At 40.8% G+C, this 19,256-nt stretch overlaps 1 protein-coding gene across 2 annotated transcripts in view; it reads right to left on the bottom strand.

The window, feature by feature from the left end:
• Window positions 1-9,869: 9,869 nt before the first annotated feature.
• The window catches only part of top2b (DNA topoisomerase II beta), a 159,172-nt gene continuing 149,785 nt past the window's right edge, over window positions 9,870-19,256 (bottom strand). For both annotated transcript variants that reach the window (XM_068002898.1, XM_068002906.1), the window contains exon 37: window positions 9,870-10,379. In XM_068002898.1, coding sequence (XP_067858999.1) covers window positions 10,200-10,379 — 180 coding nt within the window. In that variant the 3' untranslated portion in view covers window positions 9,870-10,199. The remainder of the gene's footprint in view (window positions 10,380-19,256) is intronic.

Raw genomic sequence — 19,256 nt, 5'->3', positions numbered from 1 at the left:
AATCCCAGTTTTTCCAATCTCTCGGCATAACTGAAGTCCCTCATCCCTGGTATCATCCTGGTAAACCTCCTCTGTACTCTTTCCAAGGCCTTGACATCCTTCCTAAATTGCGGTGCCCAGAATTGTACACAATATTGCAGTTGAGGCCCAACCAGTGATTTTTAAAGGTTTAGGATGACTTCCTTGTTTTTGTATTCAATGCCTCTATTTACAAAGCCTTTACGCTTTCTTAACCGCCTTATCAACTTGCCCTGCCACTTTCGAAAATTTGTGAATATGCACCCCCAGGCCCTTCTGCCCTTGCACCCCCCCCTCAATGCTGATTGGATTTCTTCTAGAATATTAAGTAGTTAAATGTTCAACAGTGGCAATTAAGGTCTCTTATTCCCGATTCACGAGACAAGTTAGGAAAACCTTGAATCATGATTGGAGCACCATTATATTTTAAAACTGCATGATTTAAAATTCAGTGTTTGAGATTTGGGCACAAAATCAGCACATTTTACATCCACATTTTTCAGTTTAGCTCGCTGGAGTACAGCAGCATGACCGTACGGCTGTGGCTACTTAATTTGCACCAACCAGCTTTTTTAAAATAAAACTCAACACAGACATTGCAAGAAAATAAATGGTATTTAATACCCCAACATTTTATAGTAAGGCCATCCCTTTAAATCTCACTGAATGTACGGTTGAATCGCAAAATTGGAAAGGATACTCAAGAACTATTGTGTGCTAATACATCATCCGATTTAAGGCAGAAAATATCAGAAAAAAACAAGGAATTACAGCTAGGGTTGCCAACCCTCCCAGATTGAATGAGCGTCTCCAGGAATGGAAGATGAAGCGGCCGGGGACTGATGATAGAAACCTAGGAGGAAAGTAGAACTCTGCATCCGTGATTTGTGCCCATCTACTGCCTCTAGGTTCTTGGAACTTCTCACGCAAAACAGCAAGCAAAGACACTCAATTACAGGGGACCCAACCGTTATAAAGTAAATGCAATAACATTTGTAGGCAAGCATCATGTGATCAGAAACGATCACAATTATTAATTTTGCTGCCTGATCACAATTATTAATTTCGGGCCAGCCTCAGGCCTCTGCCTTCTGGTGTATGCTAGGAGCACGCCGACTATTCTGAAAATGGGCCGAAACCAATTCTAGAGAAACCAAAGCGTCTGATTGCTGTAAATAGGGTGTTCCTAATAATGTCACTCGATAACTTCCAGTGGCCATGTTGGATTACAAGTGTTAAATGCGTGGTGGATAGCAACGCGCGATTGCCACGAGAAAGAAAAGGCAAAATGGGACTATTACATTCCAAGTGAATCACATCAGTTGTCAACCCCTGAATTTAGTACTTCGCAGATTCGCATAAACCGGCCACATTGCCCCTACGACTCTAAATTAACAGTCCTGACACTTTACATTAATGACTTGGATATGAATGTAAAAGGTATGATCAGTAAGTTCGCTGATGATACAAAAATTGGTAGGGTGGTAAATAGCGAGGAGGATAGCCTCAGTCTGCAGGACGATATAGATGGGTTGGTCAGATGGGCGGATCAGTGGCAAATGGAATTTAACCCGGAAAAGTGCGAGGTGATGCACTTTGGAGGGACTAACAAGGCAAGGGAATACACAATGAATGGGAGGACCCTAGGCAAGACAGAGGGTCAGAGGGATCTTGGTGTGCAAGTTCACAGATCCCTGAAGGCGGCGGAACAGGTAGATAAGGTGGTAAAGAAGGCATATGGGATACTTGCCTTTATTAGCCGAGGCATAGAATATAAGAGCAAGGAGGTTATGATGGAGCTGTATAAAACACTGGTTAGGCCACAGCTGGAGTACTGTGTGCAGTTCTGGTCGCCACACTACAGGAAGGATGTGATCGCTTTGGAGAGGGTGCAGAGGAGATTCACCAGGATGTTACCAGGGCTGGAGCGCTTCAGCTATGAAGAGAGACTGGGAAGATTGGGTTTGTTTTCCTTGGAGCAGAGGAGGCTGAGGGGGGACATGATTGAGGTGTACAAAATTATGAGGGGCACAGATAGGATGGATACTAAGGAGCTTTTTCCCTTCGTTGAGGGTACTATAACAAGGGGACATAGATTCAAGGTAAAAGGCGGGAGGTTTAGAGGGGATTTGAGAAAGAACTTTTTCACCCAGAGGGTGGTTGGAGTCTGGAACTCACTGCCTGAAAGGGTTGTGGAGGCAGGAACCCTCACAACATTCAAGAAGCATTTGGATGAGCACTTGAAATGCCATAGCATACAAGGCTACGGACCAAATGCTGGAATATGGGATTAGAGTAGACAGGGCTGATGGCCGGCGCGGACACGATGGGCCGAAGGGCCTCTATCCGTGCTGTATAACTCTATGACTCTTCAGTCCTCCTTGATGGGTGCCAAGTTCTTCACAAATTTAAACATCTTATTGAAAATGTTAGTTATCATGTGGCCACTTGTGAAAATTCTAACATAGCCAAGTAGTGAGTTGGATCATTGTTTTCGGTGATGTCCATTTAAAGTTTTGAATAAACCTTTAAAGGTCTGAGAGCTGTAAACCATGAGGTGCCCCAGAGAAACACTGCTCAGAAAAAGCAGAAAAATATTTATTTTTTGATATCAATAGCAGAACACCTGATATGTGAGACAGAGGCAATGTGTGATTTATTCCAGTGTCATTGTCACTGGTAAATAATGATTGCAAAGGTTAGTTCTGGGCACAGTAAAGTGCGTTAACCCTTTTGTCCCGCTTCATACAACTGCTTGTTGTTAATAAAAAGCAGTGAGGGCAGTGGGTTCATGAAATTACTGTGGGCTGATATTAGTGAGTAAACTAAATACAATACATTTTAATGTGGTGTAGGCTAATGATGCACAACTCACTACTTTTTCATATATTCCAGATATTTACAAAGCAATCATATATTTTTGAATACTTGTTTAAAACAGGAAATCACAGACATTGCACTCGCACATTGAATATCAAAAAACCACTTAACTGTCAGGATCTTGGAATTGAGTAACTTTTTAAAGCCCTAATAATAACTATATTTGTATGAATTGTGTTTAAAAAAATAGTTGTGCTATGTGTTTGTTCATTTGATCGAGTGAATTTCCCTATTTTGTGATCTTGGGCAGAACCAAAAATCTAGAAGCTGTTCGGGACCAGGATCTGTACTCGGTGAGAATGTCAAACTGTGGGGAAACAATTTTTATTTGATTCACAAATAAACTGACAGCAGGAGATAATCATTTCTTTCTTGTGTTCTGAGTTAGCTTTGAAGGTTCCAATACAACTTGAAAGTGAACTTTATTTTTTTTCCCTTCATTCAATTGCCTCTTCATTTGGCCAGAGATAAAATATTCAGCAGTTATACTGTATTTTTATAGCATTAATAGCATTGTGTAAACGTGAATGACCCCAAAATAAAGGGTATGTAAGTCCTTTTAAATATTTTAGGAAGGATTATTTTCAACTTGTAACACAGTGTAAGTTTAATAAAGTTTAGCAGTACTGCTCATTTGACAACATTTCCTGATCAGATTGTTATAAAACCAGTGATCAAAATTTGTGTGTTCGGTTTGGTCTGTTAGATATGTTTTATGGTTAATATTTAATTGTTTCATAAACTTTCAAACACCATGATTCTGTAAAAATTGCCTAATATTTTTGATTACTCGTTAAAGAGTGTAATTATTTTCTTTAAATTAAAAAATTGGTTTGTAGGAGATCCAGATTTAAGAGATGATCTTGTCTAAACCTACCAGCTTCGGTTTATTGAGGAACATAAACAATTTAAGACGCATCAATATTTAGCTAGAACAATGGAATATTAAAACACCGAAACATGGGTGTCATGGTCCTTCCTTTAGGTTAATCTTGATTTGGGTGATTTCAGAATGGATATTTTTCAGTCTCTCGCATTTTAACCTGTAAACCGATTGCACTTCAGATTCTACCCGCACATCTTTGCAAAATGGAGAGTCCATGTTCTGAACTACAGTCCTTTAGGATTGTGCACTTAAAAAAAAGTTTTTGTTCATTAACATTTCTGGCGGGTTGTCCGGCCTTTTTCAACATAAAGTAAACAATGTAGAAATAAACTGTCAAAGCGTTATGAATCGATGAATGTTGGTGGATTTCTCCTATAAAACCGGCTTTGAGCTTGCCTGTGAGATTAGACCCAGCTAAGGCGCTTTATCTAAGTATTGTCTCTATATATAGTGAGTTTGCTTTTGCGTTGTGTTATGGGGTTAAATATGTAAAATATACCGAACGCAGGAAAGCAGTGAACGCTATCATTGTGACCCAGGTTCCAGTAACTTGAGTTTTTATTCAACTCAAGATCCTTTGCTTATGTAGTTTTTAAAAACATTAAAGGAGAATTTCCCATTTCATTGTAGATATTAGGGTCTAAGAACTTAAAAATAGACACCAGAACCAAATAAGATAGACCCATAAATGCTCAAGGAAAGGGAGATATCAGCATCAGCTGGCACTGAATTAACAGTCAGTGCTGCACTGTCCATTGTGGATTGGCCAAGGTGACTGCTGACACATTATAGAATCATACAGTACAGAAGGAGGCCTTTCAGTTCATCGTGTCTGTGCCGGCTCTTTGAAAGAGCTATCCAATTAGTCCCACTCCCATAGTCTTTCCCCATAGCCCTGCAAATTTCTCCTTTTCAAGTATATATCCAATTTCCTATTGAAAGTTACAACTGAATCTGCTTCCACCACCCTTTCAGGCAGTTCATTCCAGATTATAACAAATCGCTGCGTAAAAAAAAATTCTCCCCATCTCCCCTCTGGATTTTTTGCCAATGATCTTAAATCTGTGTCCTCTGGGTATCGACCCTTCCGCCAGTGGAAAGAGTTTCTCCCTACCTATTCTATCAAAACCCCTCATTAATAGTAGAAGTAGCATCAACGAGGCGCACCGCGTTCGACAATCCTGCAATATATTTTGCTGTGCTGTGGGATTGCACCAGAACTACACAGGAACAAATAGTGAAATCTTAGGCTAGAACTGGAAACGGTTGTGAGTCCCAGATGACCCAAGACCTTTATGGCTCTATGAAGTGAGATGGGACTTGACTCAGCTGCTGTTTGAGATTTGGATTGTTCTTAGAGATTTGTTAACATGTATTATAATCCCTGTTTAACCAATGTTGCGGCATTTATTTTTCACAATGATCTGTACTCTTTCAAAGCAAATAATTAATTGAAACCATCCAATTCTGCAAAATCTCCTTCCTGTGAGTTAAATACTAAAGCAAGCCCTACTGCCAAACCTGGAATAGACTATAAACATGTGGCAACTGAAAAATTGGAAGACAATAATGCAGACAATTTTCAAAGGTGCCAGTTACTGGATGCACAGACCTGGGCACTGGTTCGACAAATACAGAACTAAAGAACTTAAAAGGCTGAAAATAAACACTCTGCAAGCCTGGAAGATAATGTTGATAACTTGTAGAAGTCAAAACCCAACAAAAATTTCAGAATTACTTTTACTAATTTCACAAAAAGACTCCACAAAGTAATTACCATGAAATAACCTGACAAAAAAGTTAAGATGCACAGAAGTGGGGAAGAACATGCAACAAATATGGCCCTGTATGATGCAAATCTCTTAAACGAGTAGTGTCCCAGTGGCTTTCCCCTCTTATTTGGACAATGCCCTGCTCATTTGAATGTAGATATGGAATGAATGAACTAAGCATCCAATTGTGGATAGAGTTCTAACACCTAAAGGGGTTTGCAAGCTTTAAGAATCTCCAAGTCAGCTGTAGAAGGGCAGACCAGTCTGTGTGGAAGATTCTCCTTTGGAGAAAAAAGATTTACTGTGGTGAATAACACTCCTCTTTCTCCATGTCATTTTAAACTGGTTATTATCTCAGATCTATTCTATTAGTACTAACTTATCTTCTGTTGCTCAATTAAACCCAAGTAACATTTGGTCCCAGAGTGATATTACATGGTCCAAAAATTGAATTGCTCCAAGATCTGGAGCCTATTGTTTATTGGTCAACACCAGCAGAAAGTTCCACTTAGATGACCAATGAACAAATAAGTACATTTCATTATGTTGCTTTAGTAACTTATCATTGACACCCGCTCACGCTATTCAGAAAGAAGGAATTATAACATGCATCATGGGTTTATATTGTGCAATGCCATTGAGTGATTAGAAACCAGAAGTTTGTATATAGTCCCACCTAGTGGCCAGAGTCAGTGATATTACAGTAGCTATTATCTGAAATCTAAACATTGAGTTCTGCTGGTGAAAATATTTTAAAAAAGAAATAGGAAGTCTTGCTCTTGGCCTGTTGGAGGATACGCTATTTAAATAACTAATGTACTATAATATAGTTGATCTACTGTGTCATTGCTTATAGATAAAAACATCTCTTTCTTAACTGTGTCTGTTTATTTCCCATTCTGTGTCACACTGTCTTTGTTTTTCACTTTTATTCATTATCCAAGTCAATTGTTTCTGTCTGACTCCTTCTGTAAGTCTTTTCCCTTGTCTTTCTCTTTTGTATGTGTTCACTGTGTGGCTTTCAAACGTGTTTCTTTACTAATGTACTCAATATCTATCACTTACCTTTGTAAAGCCCAGCATAGATAGAGATTTTGATGTGACATGTACTAAGCTAGAAATAGGGTCCAGCTATCAGAGACTTGCTGCAATATGGGTAATTGAAAAAGAAAGAACTTGTATTTATGTAGTATTTAACACATCTCTGAGAATATCCCAAAGTGCTACACATACAATTAATTACTCTGAAGTCCAGTCACTGCTGCCATGTAAATGAACTTGGCAGCTATTGGCTGAGGAGTAGCCGGGAGAAAGCAAGAGTTGGAGTTAAGAACATAAGAAATAGGAGCAGGAGTAGGCCATACGGCCCCTTGAGCCTGCTCTACCATTCAATCAGATCATGGCTGATCTTCGACCTCAACACCTCTTTCCTGCCTGATCCCGATATCCCTTGATTCCCCTCGAGTCCAAAAATCTATTGATCTCATCCTTGAATATACTCAACGACTGAGCATCCACAGCCCTCTGGGGCAGTGAAATCCAAAGATTCACAACTCTCTGAGTGAGGAAATTTCTCCTCATCTCAGTCTTAAATGGCCGATCCCTTATCCTGAGACTACAACCCCTAGTTCTCGACTCTCCAGATGGGAAACAACCTCTCAGCATCTACTCTGTCAAGCCCTCTCAGAAACTTAAATGTTTCAATGAGATCACCTCCCATTCTTCTAAACTCCAGAGAGTATAGACCTATTCTACTCAACCTCTCCTCATAGGACAATCCTCTCATCCCAGGAATCAATCTAGTAAACCTTTGTTGTGCCACCTCTAAGGCAAGTAATATCCTTCCTTAGATAAGGAGACCAAAACTGTACACAGTACTCCAGGTGCGGTCTCACCAAAGCCCTGTACAATTGTAGTAAGACTTCCTTAGTCTTGTACTCCACCACCCTTGCAATACAGGCAAACATGCCACTGGCCTTCCAAATTGCTTGCTGTTCCTGCATGCTAACTTTCTGTGTTTCTTGTACAAGGACACCCAATCTTTCTGAACAGCAACATTTAATAGTTTCTCATCATTTAAAAAATATCCTGTTTTTCTATTCTTCCTACCAACGTGAGTAACCTCACATTTCTCCACATTATGCTTCGTCTGCCACCTTCTTGCCCACTCACTTAACCTATCTATATCCCTTTGCAGACTCTTTGCGTCCTCCTCACAGCTTACTTTCCTACCTAGCTTTGTATCGTCAGCAAACTTGGATACATTACACTCGGTCCCTTCATCTAAGTCATTTAGATTGTAAATAGCTGATGCCCAAGCACCGATCCTTGCGGTACCCCACTAGTTACAGCCTGCCAACCTTAGAATGACCCGTTTATCCCCACTCTGTTTTCTGTCCATTAACCAATCCTCTATCCATGTTAATATATCACCCCCAAGCCTATGAACCCTTATCTTGTATAACAACCTTTTAGGTGGCACCTTATCGAATGCCTTTTGAAAATCCAAATATACTACATCCACTGGTTCCCCCTTATCTACCCTGCTAGTTACACCCTCAAAAAATTCTAATAAATTTGTCAAACACTATTTCCCTTTCATAAAACCACATTCATAAAAGTTGGAGTGGGTGTGGAAGGGGAGTGTCCAGCTTACTCTGGGTGTGAGGGGAAAGCTGGACCTAGGATGGAGAATGGGGGTCTGGAAACACTTGATAGGCATTATGTCACTGCGCTAGAAAAACTTGAGGTGAATGGGGTACACATTTCCAGTAACAGAGTTTGGAGGGAAAAGAGTCAACATTTTACTGTGAACTATGACAGGCAGCTCTACTTCAAGAAATTACAAGAATACACACACCTTCGCAGAAGCTGCATTTCTTCTACCGGGACCCAATTAGAGTCGAATACGGGTGCCTCCAGCAGGAGCTCTCCCCCGTCCAAGGTACACACTATCTCATTAGAGCGGCTCCTCTTCTATATCGCACATCTCCGCGTTGTCGGCTTCCACAATATTGGTGGCGGAGAGGCCAGCCCTGGTTGTGACGGCAGCCAGAGTAATTAACGTACTGGATGACAGCAGTGGCATTGGCTGCCCGGATGTCCTAGCGTTACGTCTGGCCTGCGGCCAAAGCCATCCAGACACTGAAAGGCACACTCGGCCCCAATTCCACTAGGTGTATTGAGGAAGCTCAAGCACACGGAGCAATTCCATCCAAATTTACTTCCGTTCGGAGTTACTCATTGACGCAAGACCCCGAATCCTCCCTCAGGAGCCTCTGCCTCACAACTTGAACCTTCTCTCGAAAATTCCCTCCATGCCATTCCATTCTACATGGAGGGATTCCTTGCATAGGTTGCTCTTGCACACTCTCCACTTCTTGCTCTGGTCTTCTATCTGGATATGCCTCGGCGTAACATCTTGCAGTGCAGCATGGGCCTCCAATCAAAGGCTGTTTTCTGGGATTCATCCTTGCACCCTTGGGGAGACCAATGGAAACCAATACCTTTTTGTGCCATTTCATGAATATATATTTATGTGGCCAGGAGGAAACCCTTTTCCATATTTTCCTGGAGTGTGAGAGGTTGCAGCCCATGTTCCATTATTTAAGAGGACTGCTGAACTTTAGGCTCAACTTTAATCCAACACGATTAATCTTTGGCCTTTGGGGGGGGGGGGGGGGAAGAGGTTGCAGGACCACCTTGCTGAGTATTTTCAGCATTTTCAATTTTTATTTCAGATTTCCAACATCTGCAGTATTTTTCTCGTTTAATTTATCTATTTCTTGGTGTGCGTCTCTCAAATAAAAAAAACTTAATAGATTAAATGTAAAACTGTACAATAAAGCTGTTCTGAATTCTAAATGTAAAGAAAGCAAGCACAGGGGCTCAAATTATTCTTTAGACGTTACACTACCATTTTCTGTAACTAGAGGAAGCATGACCACTTAATGAATTCAAGTGCTAATATTATTTAAGAAAATTTCAAGATAATTTTATTTTTGTGTTTGACAGCCTGAATCAATGTGTTCTTAATTTGTTAGGTTTTTGTAGCTTTGATTTAAACAAAGTTCATCAGTTTCAAAATATTAAAATCCAAGAGTTTCTGATCGATTTACTGAAGTCGCTGTTAAATTTTCTTGAATTTAAAAAAAAATGCATTGGGTCCATTTGCTTTTTTGGTTTGGCTTTGGAAAGTTGAGTGAGTTTCTCCCAGCCATCCCACCCAAAAATAACACCACCTGATATAAATTAATACTTTCAGCTTCATACCCAATTATTTATCTAGCATTAATGAGATCACTGCACAAAGGTCCATTTCTAAAAGTTTATTTCAAGATCATTTTTAAAAAAAGCGCATTCAGATTTGCAATTCTTTTTCACTTGAACAGTTAAAATGTGTGCTTTCAGCATTCTATCACATTTCTACAAGGCTACTCAAAACAGACATGAATTTTATAATAAGTAAAAAAGTGAATAAAATTGCATGTATGCATGATAAAATGTTAAAAACATCTACACAATAAAAACAGGTACAATTTCACAAAAAACGAGCCAAAATGTACAAAAGAATCAGATAGAAGAGACAAAAATAAAAAGACAAGATACATTATTTTGCTGGAGTTTTGTTTTTTTTAAAACATTTAATCATACATATCATCGTCGTAGTCATCTTCATCTGATTCTATAAAATATTTCACCTCTTTCTTGGCTCGGCCCAGCCTTGATTGAGATGCATCAGAATGTGTGCTTGATCGAACGTTGTCAGCTGTCGCAAAATCATTTTCACCATCTTCATCATCGTATATTGACTTTTTAGATTTCTAGGATTAATATATCAAAAATAGATACCTTTAAAAATCAAATCAGAACCATTTGCATATTTGGCATATTTTTTGACATACTTGGAAGGGAAGGAAAAGATTATTGTAGATATCAATGGGTTGGTAGAGTGGGCGGAAAAGTAGCATATTGAGTTCAACCTGGAGAAGTGTGAGGTAATGCACTTAGGGAGGGCAAACAGTAAAAGGGAATACGCAGTAAACGGGAATATATTGAGAGGGGTAGAAGAAGTGAGAGACCTTGGAGTACGTGTGCCCAGGTCCCTGAAGGTGGCAGTACAGGTAGATAAGGTTGTGAAGAAGGCATACGGAATGCTCGCCGTTATTAGCTGAGGTGTAGAATACAAAAGCAGAGATATAATGATGGAACTGTATAAAACGCTGGTAAGGCCACAGCTAGAGTATTGTGCGCAGTTCTGGTCACCACATTATAGGAAGGACATAATTGCTTTGGAGAGAGTGCAGAGAAGATTTACAAGAATGTTGCCAGGGCTTGAAAATTGCAGCTACGAGGAGAGATTGGATAGGCTGGGGTTGTTTTCCTTGGAGAAGAGGAGGCTGAGGGGTGACTTGATTGAGGTGTACAAAATTATGAGGGGCGCAGATAGAGTGGACAGGAAGTACCTGTTTCCCCTAGCGGAGAGTTCAAGAACTAGAGGACATAGATTTAAGCTGTTTGGCAGAAGGATTAGAGGGGACACGAGGGAAAACTTTTTCACCCAGAGGGTGGTGGGTGTATGAAATTCGCTGCCCGAATTGGTGGCAGAGGCAGGGACCCTCAACTCTTTTAAAAAGTACCTGGACCAGCACCTAAAGCGCTGTAAGCTGCAGGGCTAAGGACCAGGTGCTGGAAGGTGTGATTAGAATGGGCACCTACTGTGCTGTATCTTTTCTATGGTTCTATATGATTTCAGTCTGGAATAAACAGCTTTTCATGTTTGAACTAATATCATTCTACATTATTCATTTTACTAATAATTTATAGAAAAATTAGCAGCCGTTCAAAATACACTGATTATTGTCGTCTGGGCAATCTAAATTCATTTACCATTAAGGAAGGAAGGAAAATATAGGGAGGATATTTTTGTTGAAACCAGTCTTCCATTTATAAAAGAAAATACTATATCTACCAAATATTTCTTTTTAAAAAAAATTTCAATTTTAGCACTGATCTAGAGATTAATAAATAGACCCTTGCCATTTAAGGTGACATTATCAGTACATCATCTTACTCGTTCTTTAAATAAATTCAATTTCCACATACAAATAGGAATTGCCATCACTCTACAGCAGAAAGAAAAATCACCAACAAAATTCTCTCCACCACACTGCCATTTTGTTCATCTCTTCCCCTCCACTCACTCCCTTGTTTACAAGTCCATATTCTGACCATACCTGCAGTTCTTTGACTGGAGAAGCCAGCATTGAAATTTTGAGGTCAACATGAGAAAAGTTTAGCACAAAGAGGCCAAGCAGCATTAAAATAAGAGTTTTAAGGGGAAATGTGTGAACGTTCAACTTTTTTTTTTACCGAATAAGGACCAGTATATATGTGATAGGTAAACTAGGATTCTTCTGCATGATCAACCTGGCTTGTATCGCTGAAGTTCTTGTCTTGAACCATCAGATCAAAACACTACTACTTGGTTAAAACATACAAATTGCTGAAAAACTATTTTATAGATCATTTCAAGGATGATCATTCAAGAGGTGGTAACTGCATAAATATAGTATTGACTTTCCCTGGTGTGTTCGGTCTTTTCTGGGGATAACAAAGATACACTATTACCCAAATTCACTAACCTCCGCCCGGTGAGGAGTTCAGTCAGGATTATATTCCCACTGGAAATAAACAATTACCTAGATTGGTATAACTTTTGGTTCTAACCAGTAGAAGCTCTATGTACATAAAGACGACATGAATCGGAAGGTACAAGTTGGGCTAGTAGCGGGTGGGGAAACTGAAGGGGTTCTCCAGGCAGGGCTTGTTAGGAAAAAAAAAGAAAACCAGCATAGGCACAACGAGCCGATTGGCCTCCTTTCGTGCTGTAAAAATGCTAATTTTTTTTCTGTGGAAGTAATGATATAGTGAGTAAATTGTCAGCGTAGTGGTTTCCTGCAACATGAAACTCATACAATTTTCAGCAGAAATCAAACAATATAATGAGCCCAATAACAAAGCTGTTCACTAACTCTTTGTGCCAAAATGAGGTCTAGCAATCAGCTTTAAGTATAAGAAACTTATCACCAATAATCATAGAATTCAAATTGCACTTAGTAAGTGAGCATTATTTTTCTTTTCTAAGACAGCAGTATTTATACACAACCTGCAGTAACAGATCAGATTAATGATACTGATCTCAGCTGCATATGGTTTCATTAACTTTTATGAAGTTCCATGCAGTAAATGAAAACAACTTCAATACAACTCACAAACTTCCAAACAGCTGTTAGTAAGGCCATTAAGGGGTTCAAATAGCCAAACTTTGGATCTTATGACAATGGAGTGCATAATTTCAACTTGGAGTGGACAGTAACAAATGTGACATCTAAGGGGGATCAGAACAGTGCAGTGAAGACAGCAAGCATAACAACTACCCAGGGCAATAGGCAGGAAATGTAAGAAAAGATACATGACCCGAAGAGAAATGCAAGGTAGTCATTTATAAGGGCAGGCAGAAAGTGACCTGTACAGGAAGTGTTGTCGCAAATTCACCTAGGTCAAAACTCATAGCTAATTCAAATAGCACTACAGAAGCCTACTAATCATACTTTGCAACATGACCTGTTGCTTTTTCCCCTACAGGTTAACATAACATTTATTAAAAGAAAGCAACAAGTGAATGGAAGCAAGCAAACACCCTCCTCCTCCCCACCTCCCCGATCCACATAACAACCGCGTTGCCAATGCAAGATCTTAGAGGATGAGGTTGATGTTGAGGAAGTTGTGAAACCCATAACCACGGTTAGTGTCTACGGAGCACATATTATTATAGTAAATGCTGCCTTCAGCATGTGTGAACTCCGAATGTCCTGTCTTTTAGCGGAATCCTCACAAGTGGAGTCAAATCAGAGCCTTGCTGTAGCCCACAATGCAAATAGCACCAGCACTAACTCAAGCAAGCAAACACCCACCAAGGACATCCTGTACAGTGATTCAGAAGAGGCATTATTAGGTGATGCATACAGCACAGATGAAGAAGGGTTAGGTATAGAGGTTGACAAAGGGACCTTCAGAGTCCCAGCATGGCCATTTGGGTTCCCTGTACGACATAGATGGAACATGTGTAAGTTATGCATGCAGCTTCCTACTACCCGATCAGCCTTACTAGTGCCATCACAGAGCGTGTGTGTTAGCTGAATACTATTAACAATAGCTGTATCAGTGGAATCTGCGGTGGGAACAATGGGTACATGCACAACACCACTGGAGGGCTTCTCTTAATATTTCTCCCCCACTTAATGTAATGCAAACGGTACTCCAAGATGGAATAGAATAACAGAAGTTTACAGCACAAAAGGCCATTCAGCCCAGCGTCTCTTTGATTCGGCAAACTTAAACCAATCCTACTGCCCTGCTCTCTCCCCAAGCCCTATATCTGCCTCTTCTTAAAAAAAAATTCAATCAGACATAAATATACAGAGATTGACAACCACAAATTGTAACACCACAGATCCCTTAGCATGAATATACACTTCCCTTAAAAGATGCAATGGTCTCCATCCCAACCACTCCCTGCAGCAAATAATTCCATGCTCTAACAATGTTGTATAAAGAAATTTCTCCTAACCCTTCTCACAGTTTTAAATTGATGACCTCTCATTGCTGATTCCCCAATCAAGTCACCAGCTTTAATGGAACAAGATTACAGACAATGGTTAAGGATAGTTTCAGGGACTTTGCAGGAGTTTGTTCCTGCTTATACTGTACTGTTCAATCAGAGGACTTGCCTTTAAACAGCAACATCACAAACATCTGCCTCTCAGGTCAGCGGTGGTAATGCGGCAGACCATTATAAGACCATAAGAGATAGGAGCTGATCTGATTTTTACCTCAACTCCACTTTCCCGCACTTTCCCCATATCCTTTGACTTCCTTGCCGATCAAAAATTTGTCTAACTCAGCCTTGAATGTATTCAGTGACTCAGCCGCCACAGCTTTTTGGGGTAAAGAATTCCAAAGATTCACGACCCTCTGGGAGAAGAAATTCCTCCTAATTTCCGTCTTAAACGGGCGACCCCTTATTCTGAGACTATGCCCCCTAGTTTTAGATTCCCCCATGAGGGGTAACATCCTCTCAGCATCTACCCATCGAGTCCCCTCAGAATCTTGTATGTTTCAATGAGATCTCCTCTCATTCTTCTAAACTCCAATGAGTATAGACCCAACTGTTCAATCTTTCCTCATGAGATAACCCTTCCATACCTGGAATCAACCTAGTGAACCTTCTCTGAACTGCCTCCAATGCAAGTATGTCCTTCCTTAAATAAGGGCACCAGAACTGTATACAGTACTCCAGGTGTGGTCTCACCAGCACCCTGTACAGTTGTAGCATCACTTCCCTGCTTTTATACTCCATCCCCCTAGAAATAAAGGCCTATATTCAGTTTGCCTTCCGGATTACCTGCTGCACCTGTATGTTGATTTTTTGTGTTTCATGTACGAGGACATCCAGATCCCTCTGTACCGCAGCATTTTGTAGTATTTCTCCATTCAAATAATATTTTGCTTTTTTATTTTTCCTCCCAAAGTGGATAACTTAACATTTTCCCACATTATATTCCATCGGAGTCCAATGCCATATTAGAGCCTCTAGTGGCTGTACAAAATATAACTGTAGCAGTTTCTGGGGACCTCAAGTTCACAATCACATATCAGCAGCATACCAGCAGAAAGCCAAGAAATTATTCAGCAGATCCTGCACCCTCTCCTGCATCAATTAGGTTTTCATCTGGGATTAGCACAGGAAGCCATTCAACCCATCATGCCTTTGTCAGCTTCCTGAGATAGCTATTCACCTATCCTCATTTTTGAATCTTGGGCTTTGTTTAGGTTTTCAATGTTAATTGGATTTAAAGTTCAACTGTCATAATGGCAGCTGCTTCACAGCCACTGTACAGAGCCAGAGATAAAAACGATTTTTGAAAAAATATTTAAATTGTCACTTGGAAAAACATGGGCTAATAAATGACAGCCAGCACTAATTTGTTAAAGGCAAATTGTGTCTGACAAACTTGATTTGAGTTCTTTGATGAAGTAACAGAGATCGTTGATGGGGGTCGTGCAATTGATGTGTATATGGACTTTCAAAAGGTTTTTGATGAAATGCCACATAATAGACTTGGTAGCAAAATTGAAGCCCATGGGATTAAATAGGCAATGGCAGCATGGATACAAAATTGGCTAAGAGACAGAAAGGAGAAATTAGTCATGAATGGTTGTTTTTCAGACTGGAGGGAAGTATACAGTAGTGTCCCTGAGGGGTCTGGTATTAGGACCACTGCTCCTTTTATTAATAACCAAGACATGGATATAATTTCAAAGTTTGCAGATGACACAATGTAGTGAACAGTGAGGAGGATAGTAGCAGACTTCAGGAGGACATAGATAGACTGGTGAAATAAACAGACACATGGCAGATGAAATCTAATGCAGAGAAGTGTGAAGTACTGCATTTTGGAAGTAAGAGTGAGAAGAGGCAATATAAACTAAATGGTACAATTTTAAAGGGGGTGCTGGAAGAGAGATCATAGGAACATAGGAACAGGAGTAGGCCATTCAGCCCCTCGTGCCTGCTCCTCCATTTGATAAGATCATGGCTGATCTGTGATCTAGCTCCATATACCTGCCTTTGGCCCATATCCCTTAATACCTTTGGTTGCCAAAAAGCTAGCTATCTCAGATTTAAATTTAGCAATTGAGCTAGTATCAATTGCTGTTTGCAGAAGAGAGTTCCAAACTTCTACCACCCTTTGTGTGTAGAAATGTTTTCTAATCTTGCTCCTGAAAGGTCTGGCTCTAATTTTTAGACTGTGCCCCCTACTCCTAAAATCCCCAACCAGCAGAAATAGTTTCTCTCTATCCACCCTATCTGTTCCCCTTAATATCTTATAAACTTCGATCAGATCACCCCATAACCTTCGAAACTCCAGAGAATACAACCCCAATTTGTGTAATCTCTCCTCGTAACTTAACCCTTGAAGTCCGGGTATCATTCCAGTAAACCTACGCTGCACTCTCTCCAAGGCCAATATGTCCTTCCGAAGGTGCGGTGCCCAGAACTGCTCACAGTACTCCAGGTGCGGTCTAACCAGGGTTTTGTATAGCTGCAGCATAACTTCTGCCCCCTTGTACTCTAGTCCTCTAGATATAAAGGCCAGCATTCCATTAGCTTTCTTGATTATTTTCTGCACCTGTTCATGACACTTCAATGATCTATGTACCTGAACCCCTAAGTCCCTTTGGACATCCACTGTTTTTAACTTTTTACCATTTAGAAAGAGCTGGGGCTGCAGTTATGTGGAGAAACTAGAGAAGCTGGGATTGTTCTCCTAACAGTAGAGAAGGTTAAGGGGAGATTTAATAGAGCTGTTCAAAATTAAGAAGGCTTTTGATAAGAGTAAATAAGGAGAAACTGTTTTCACTGGCAGGAGGGTCAGTAACCAGAGGACACAGAGTGAAGGTAATTGGCTAAAGAACCAGAGGGGAGATGAGTAGAATTTATTTTATGCAGAATGTTGATCTGGATTGCAATGCCTGAAAGGGTGGTGGATGCAGATTCATTACAACTTTCAAAATGAAATTGGATATATGCTTGAAAAGGAAAAATTTGCAGGACTATAAGGAAAAAGCAGGGAGTGGAACTAACTGGATAGTTCTTTCAAAGAGCTGACACAGGCATGATGGGCCGAATGGCTTCCTTCTGTGCTGTATGATTCGATGATTGTGTGTAAACTGAAGCCTGGTAAAGATACTTTATCTCTGTTTATTTTGCTGTAAAGTTGCCGATTCATGGTGGGAAGGGAATATAAACTCTACAAAGCAGTAGCTGGGAGGGGTTGGAAAAAAAACCCATAATCAAAGGAGAATACGTAAACCTTTGGCATCAGGATTTAGCAGCTCTAGAAGGGGAAATTAAATCAATGACAGGAGCTGGGGGAGCCATGTGACAAGTATCCCAACCAGAACTCTATTGGTAGATAGGCTCAATTTGAGATGGGGAACCAGACACATTTGCCAGCACATCCCCTGATAGAAGCCAGTCGTTGGCTGCCATTGTGGTAGTCACCGCGTTCAGTTGAATACAACAATAAGAATCCCACTGTGTTTAATAACGATGGATGACATACACCAAGCGACTGGCTAAATCAGAAGTCAATATATAAGGAAATGGTGGGGAACAACATCATCTGGATAATTTCCTAAATCCTTCATCATCAGTGGTTCAGCTTGCCAAAGGGAAATTACAAAATAGTTGGAAGTGTCCAAATTACTTAAACAAGCATTCTTAACCCCCAACAGGGATCCCCGTATCCTACAGGAAACCCTCGCTACAAAGCAATGGGCCTGAGGAATCACTACCCACATGTCTGTGCAGTGGCAACGGGTATGGTAGCATAGTGGTTATGTTACTGGACGAGTAATCCAGAGGCCTGGACTAATAATCCGGAATCATGAGTTCAAATCCCGCCACGGCAGCTGATTTTATTTAATTAATTAAATTCAATTAATTAAATAAAATCTGGAATTAAAATACTAGTATCAGTCATGGTGGCCATGAAACTACTGGATTGTCGTAAAAATCCATCAGGTTCACTAATGTCCTTTAGGGAAGGAAACCTGCCGTCCTTACCCGGTCTGGCCTATATGTGACTCCAGACACACAGTAATATGGTTAATTCTTAATTACCCTCTGAAATTGCCCAGCAAGCCAATCAGTTGTAAAATCTCGCTTAAAAAAAAGTCATAATAAGAATAAAACCAGACGGACCACCCAGCATCGGACCACTAGGCACCGGACACGACAAAGGCAAACCAAGCCCAGTCGACCCTGCAAAGTCCTCCTCACTAACATCTGGGGACTTGTGCCAAAATTGTCCCACAGACTAGTCAAGCAACAGCCTGACATAGCCATACTCACAGAATCATACCTTTCAGCCAACGTCCGAGACACTTCCATCACCATCCCTGGGTATGTCCTGTCCCACCGGCAGGACAGACCCACCAGAGGTGGTATACAGTCAGGAGGGAGTGGCCCTGGGAGTCCTCAAAATTGACTGTGGACCCCATGAAATCTCAATGGGCAAGGAAACCTCCTGCTGATTACCACCTACCGCCCTCCCTCAGCTGATGAATCAGTCCTCCTCCATGTTGAACACCACTTCGAGGAAGCACTGAGGGTAGCAAGGGCACAGAATGTACCCTGGGTGGGGGACTTCAATGTCCATCACCAAGAGTAGAACCACTACTGACCGAGCTCTGAAGTATATAGCTGCCAGACTGGGCCTGCGGCAGGTGGTGAGCAAACCAACACGAGGGAAAAACTTACTTGACCTTGTCTTCATCAATCTACCTGTCGCAGATGCAGCTGTCCATGACAGTATTGGTAGGAAAGACCACCGCACAGTCCTTGTGGAGACGAAGTCCCGTCTTCGCACTGAGGACACCATCCAACGTGTTGTGTGATACTACCACCGTGCTAAATGGGATAGATTCAGAACAGAGCTAGCAGCTCAAAACTGGGCATCCAAAAGGCGCTGTGGGCCAGCAGCAGAATGGTATTCCAGCACAATCTGTAACCTCACGGCCTGGCATATTCCTCACTCTACCATTACCAACAAGCTAGGGGATCAACCCTG

The sequence above is a fragment of the Heptranchias perlo genome, chromosome 2 (assembly GCF_035084215.1).
Source record: "Heptranchias perlo isolate sHepPer1 chromosome 2, sHepPer1.hap1, whole genome shotgun sequence".
Classification (NCBI taxonomy): Eukaryota; Metazoa; Chordata; class Chondrichthyes; order Hexanchiformes; family Hexanchidae; genus Heptranchias; species Heptranchias perlo.
This window is presented reverse-complemented; position numbering and strand designations above follow the sequence as displayed.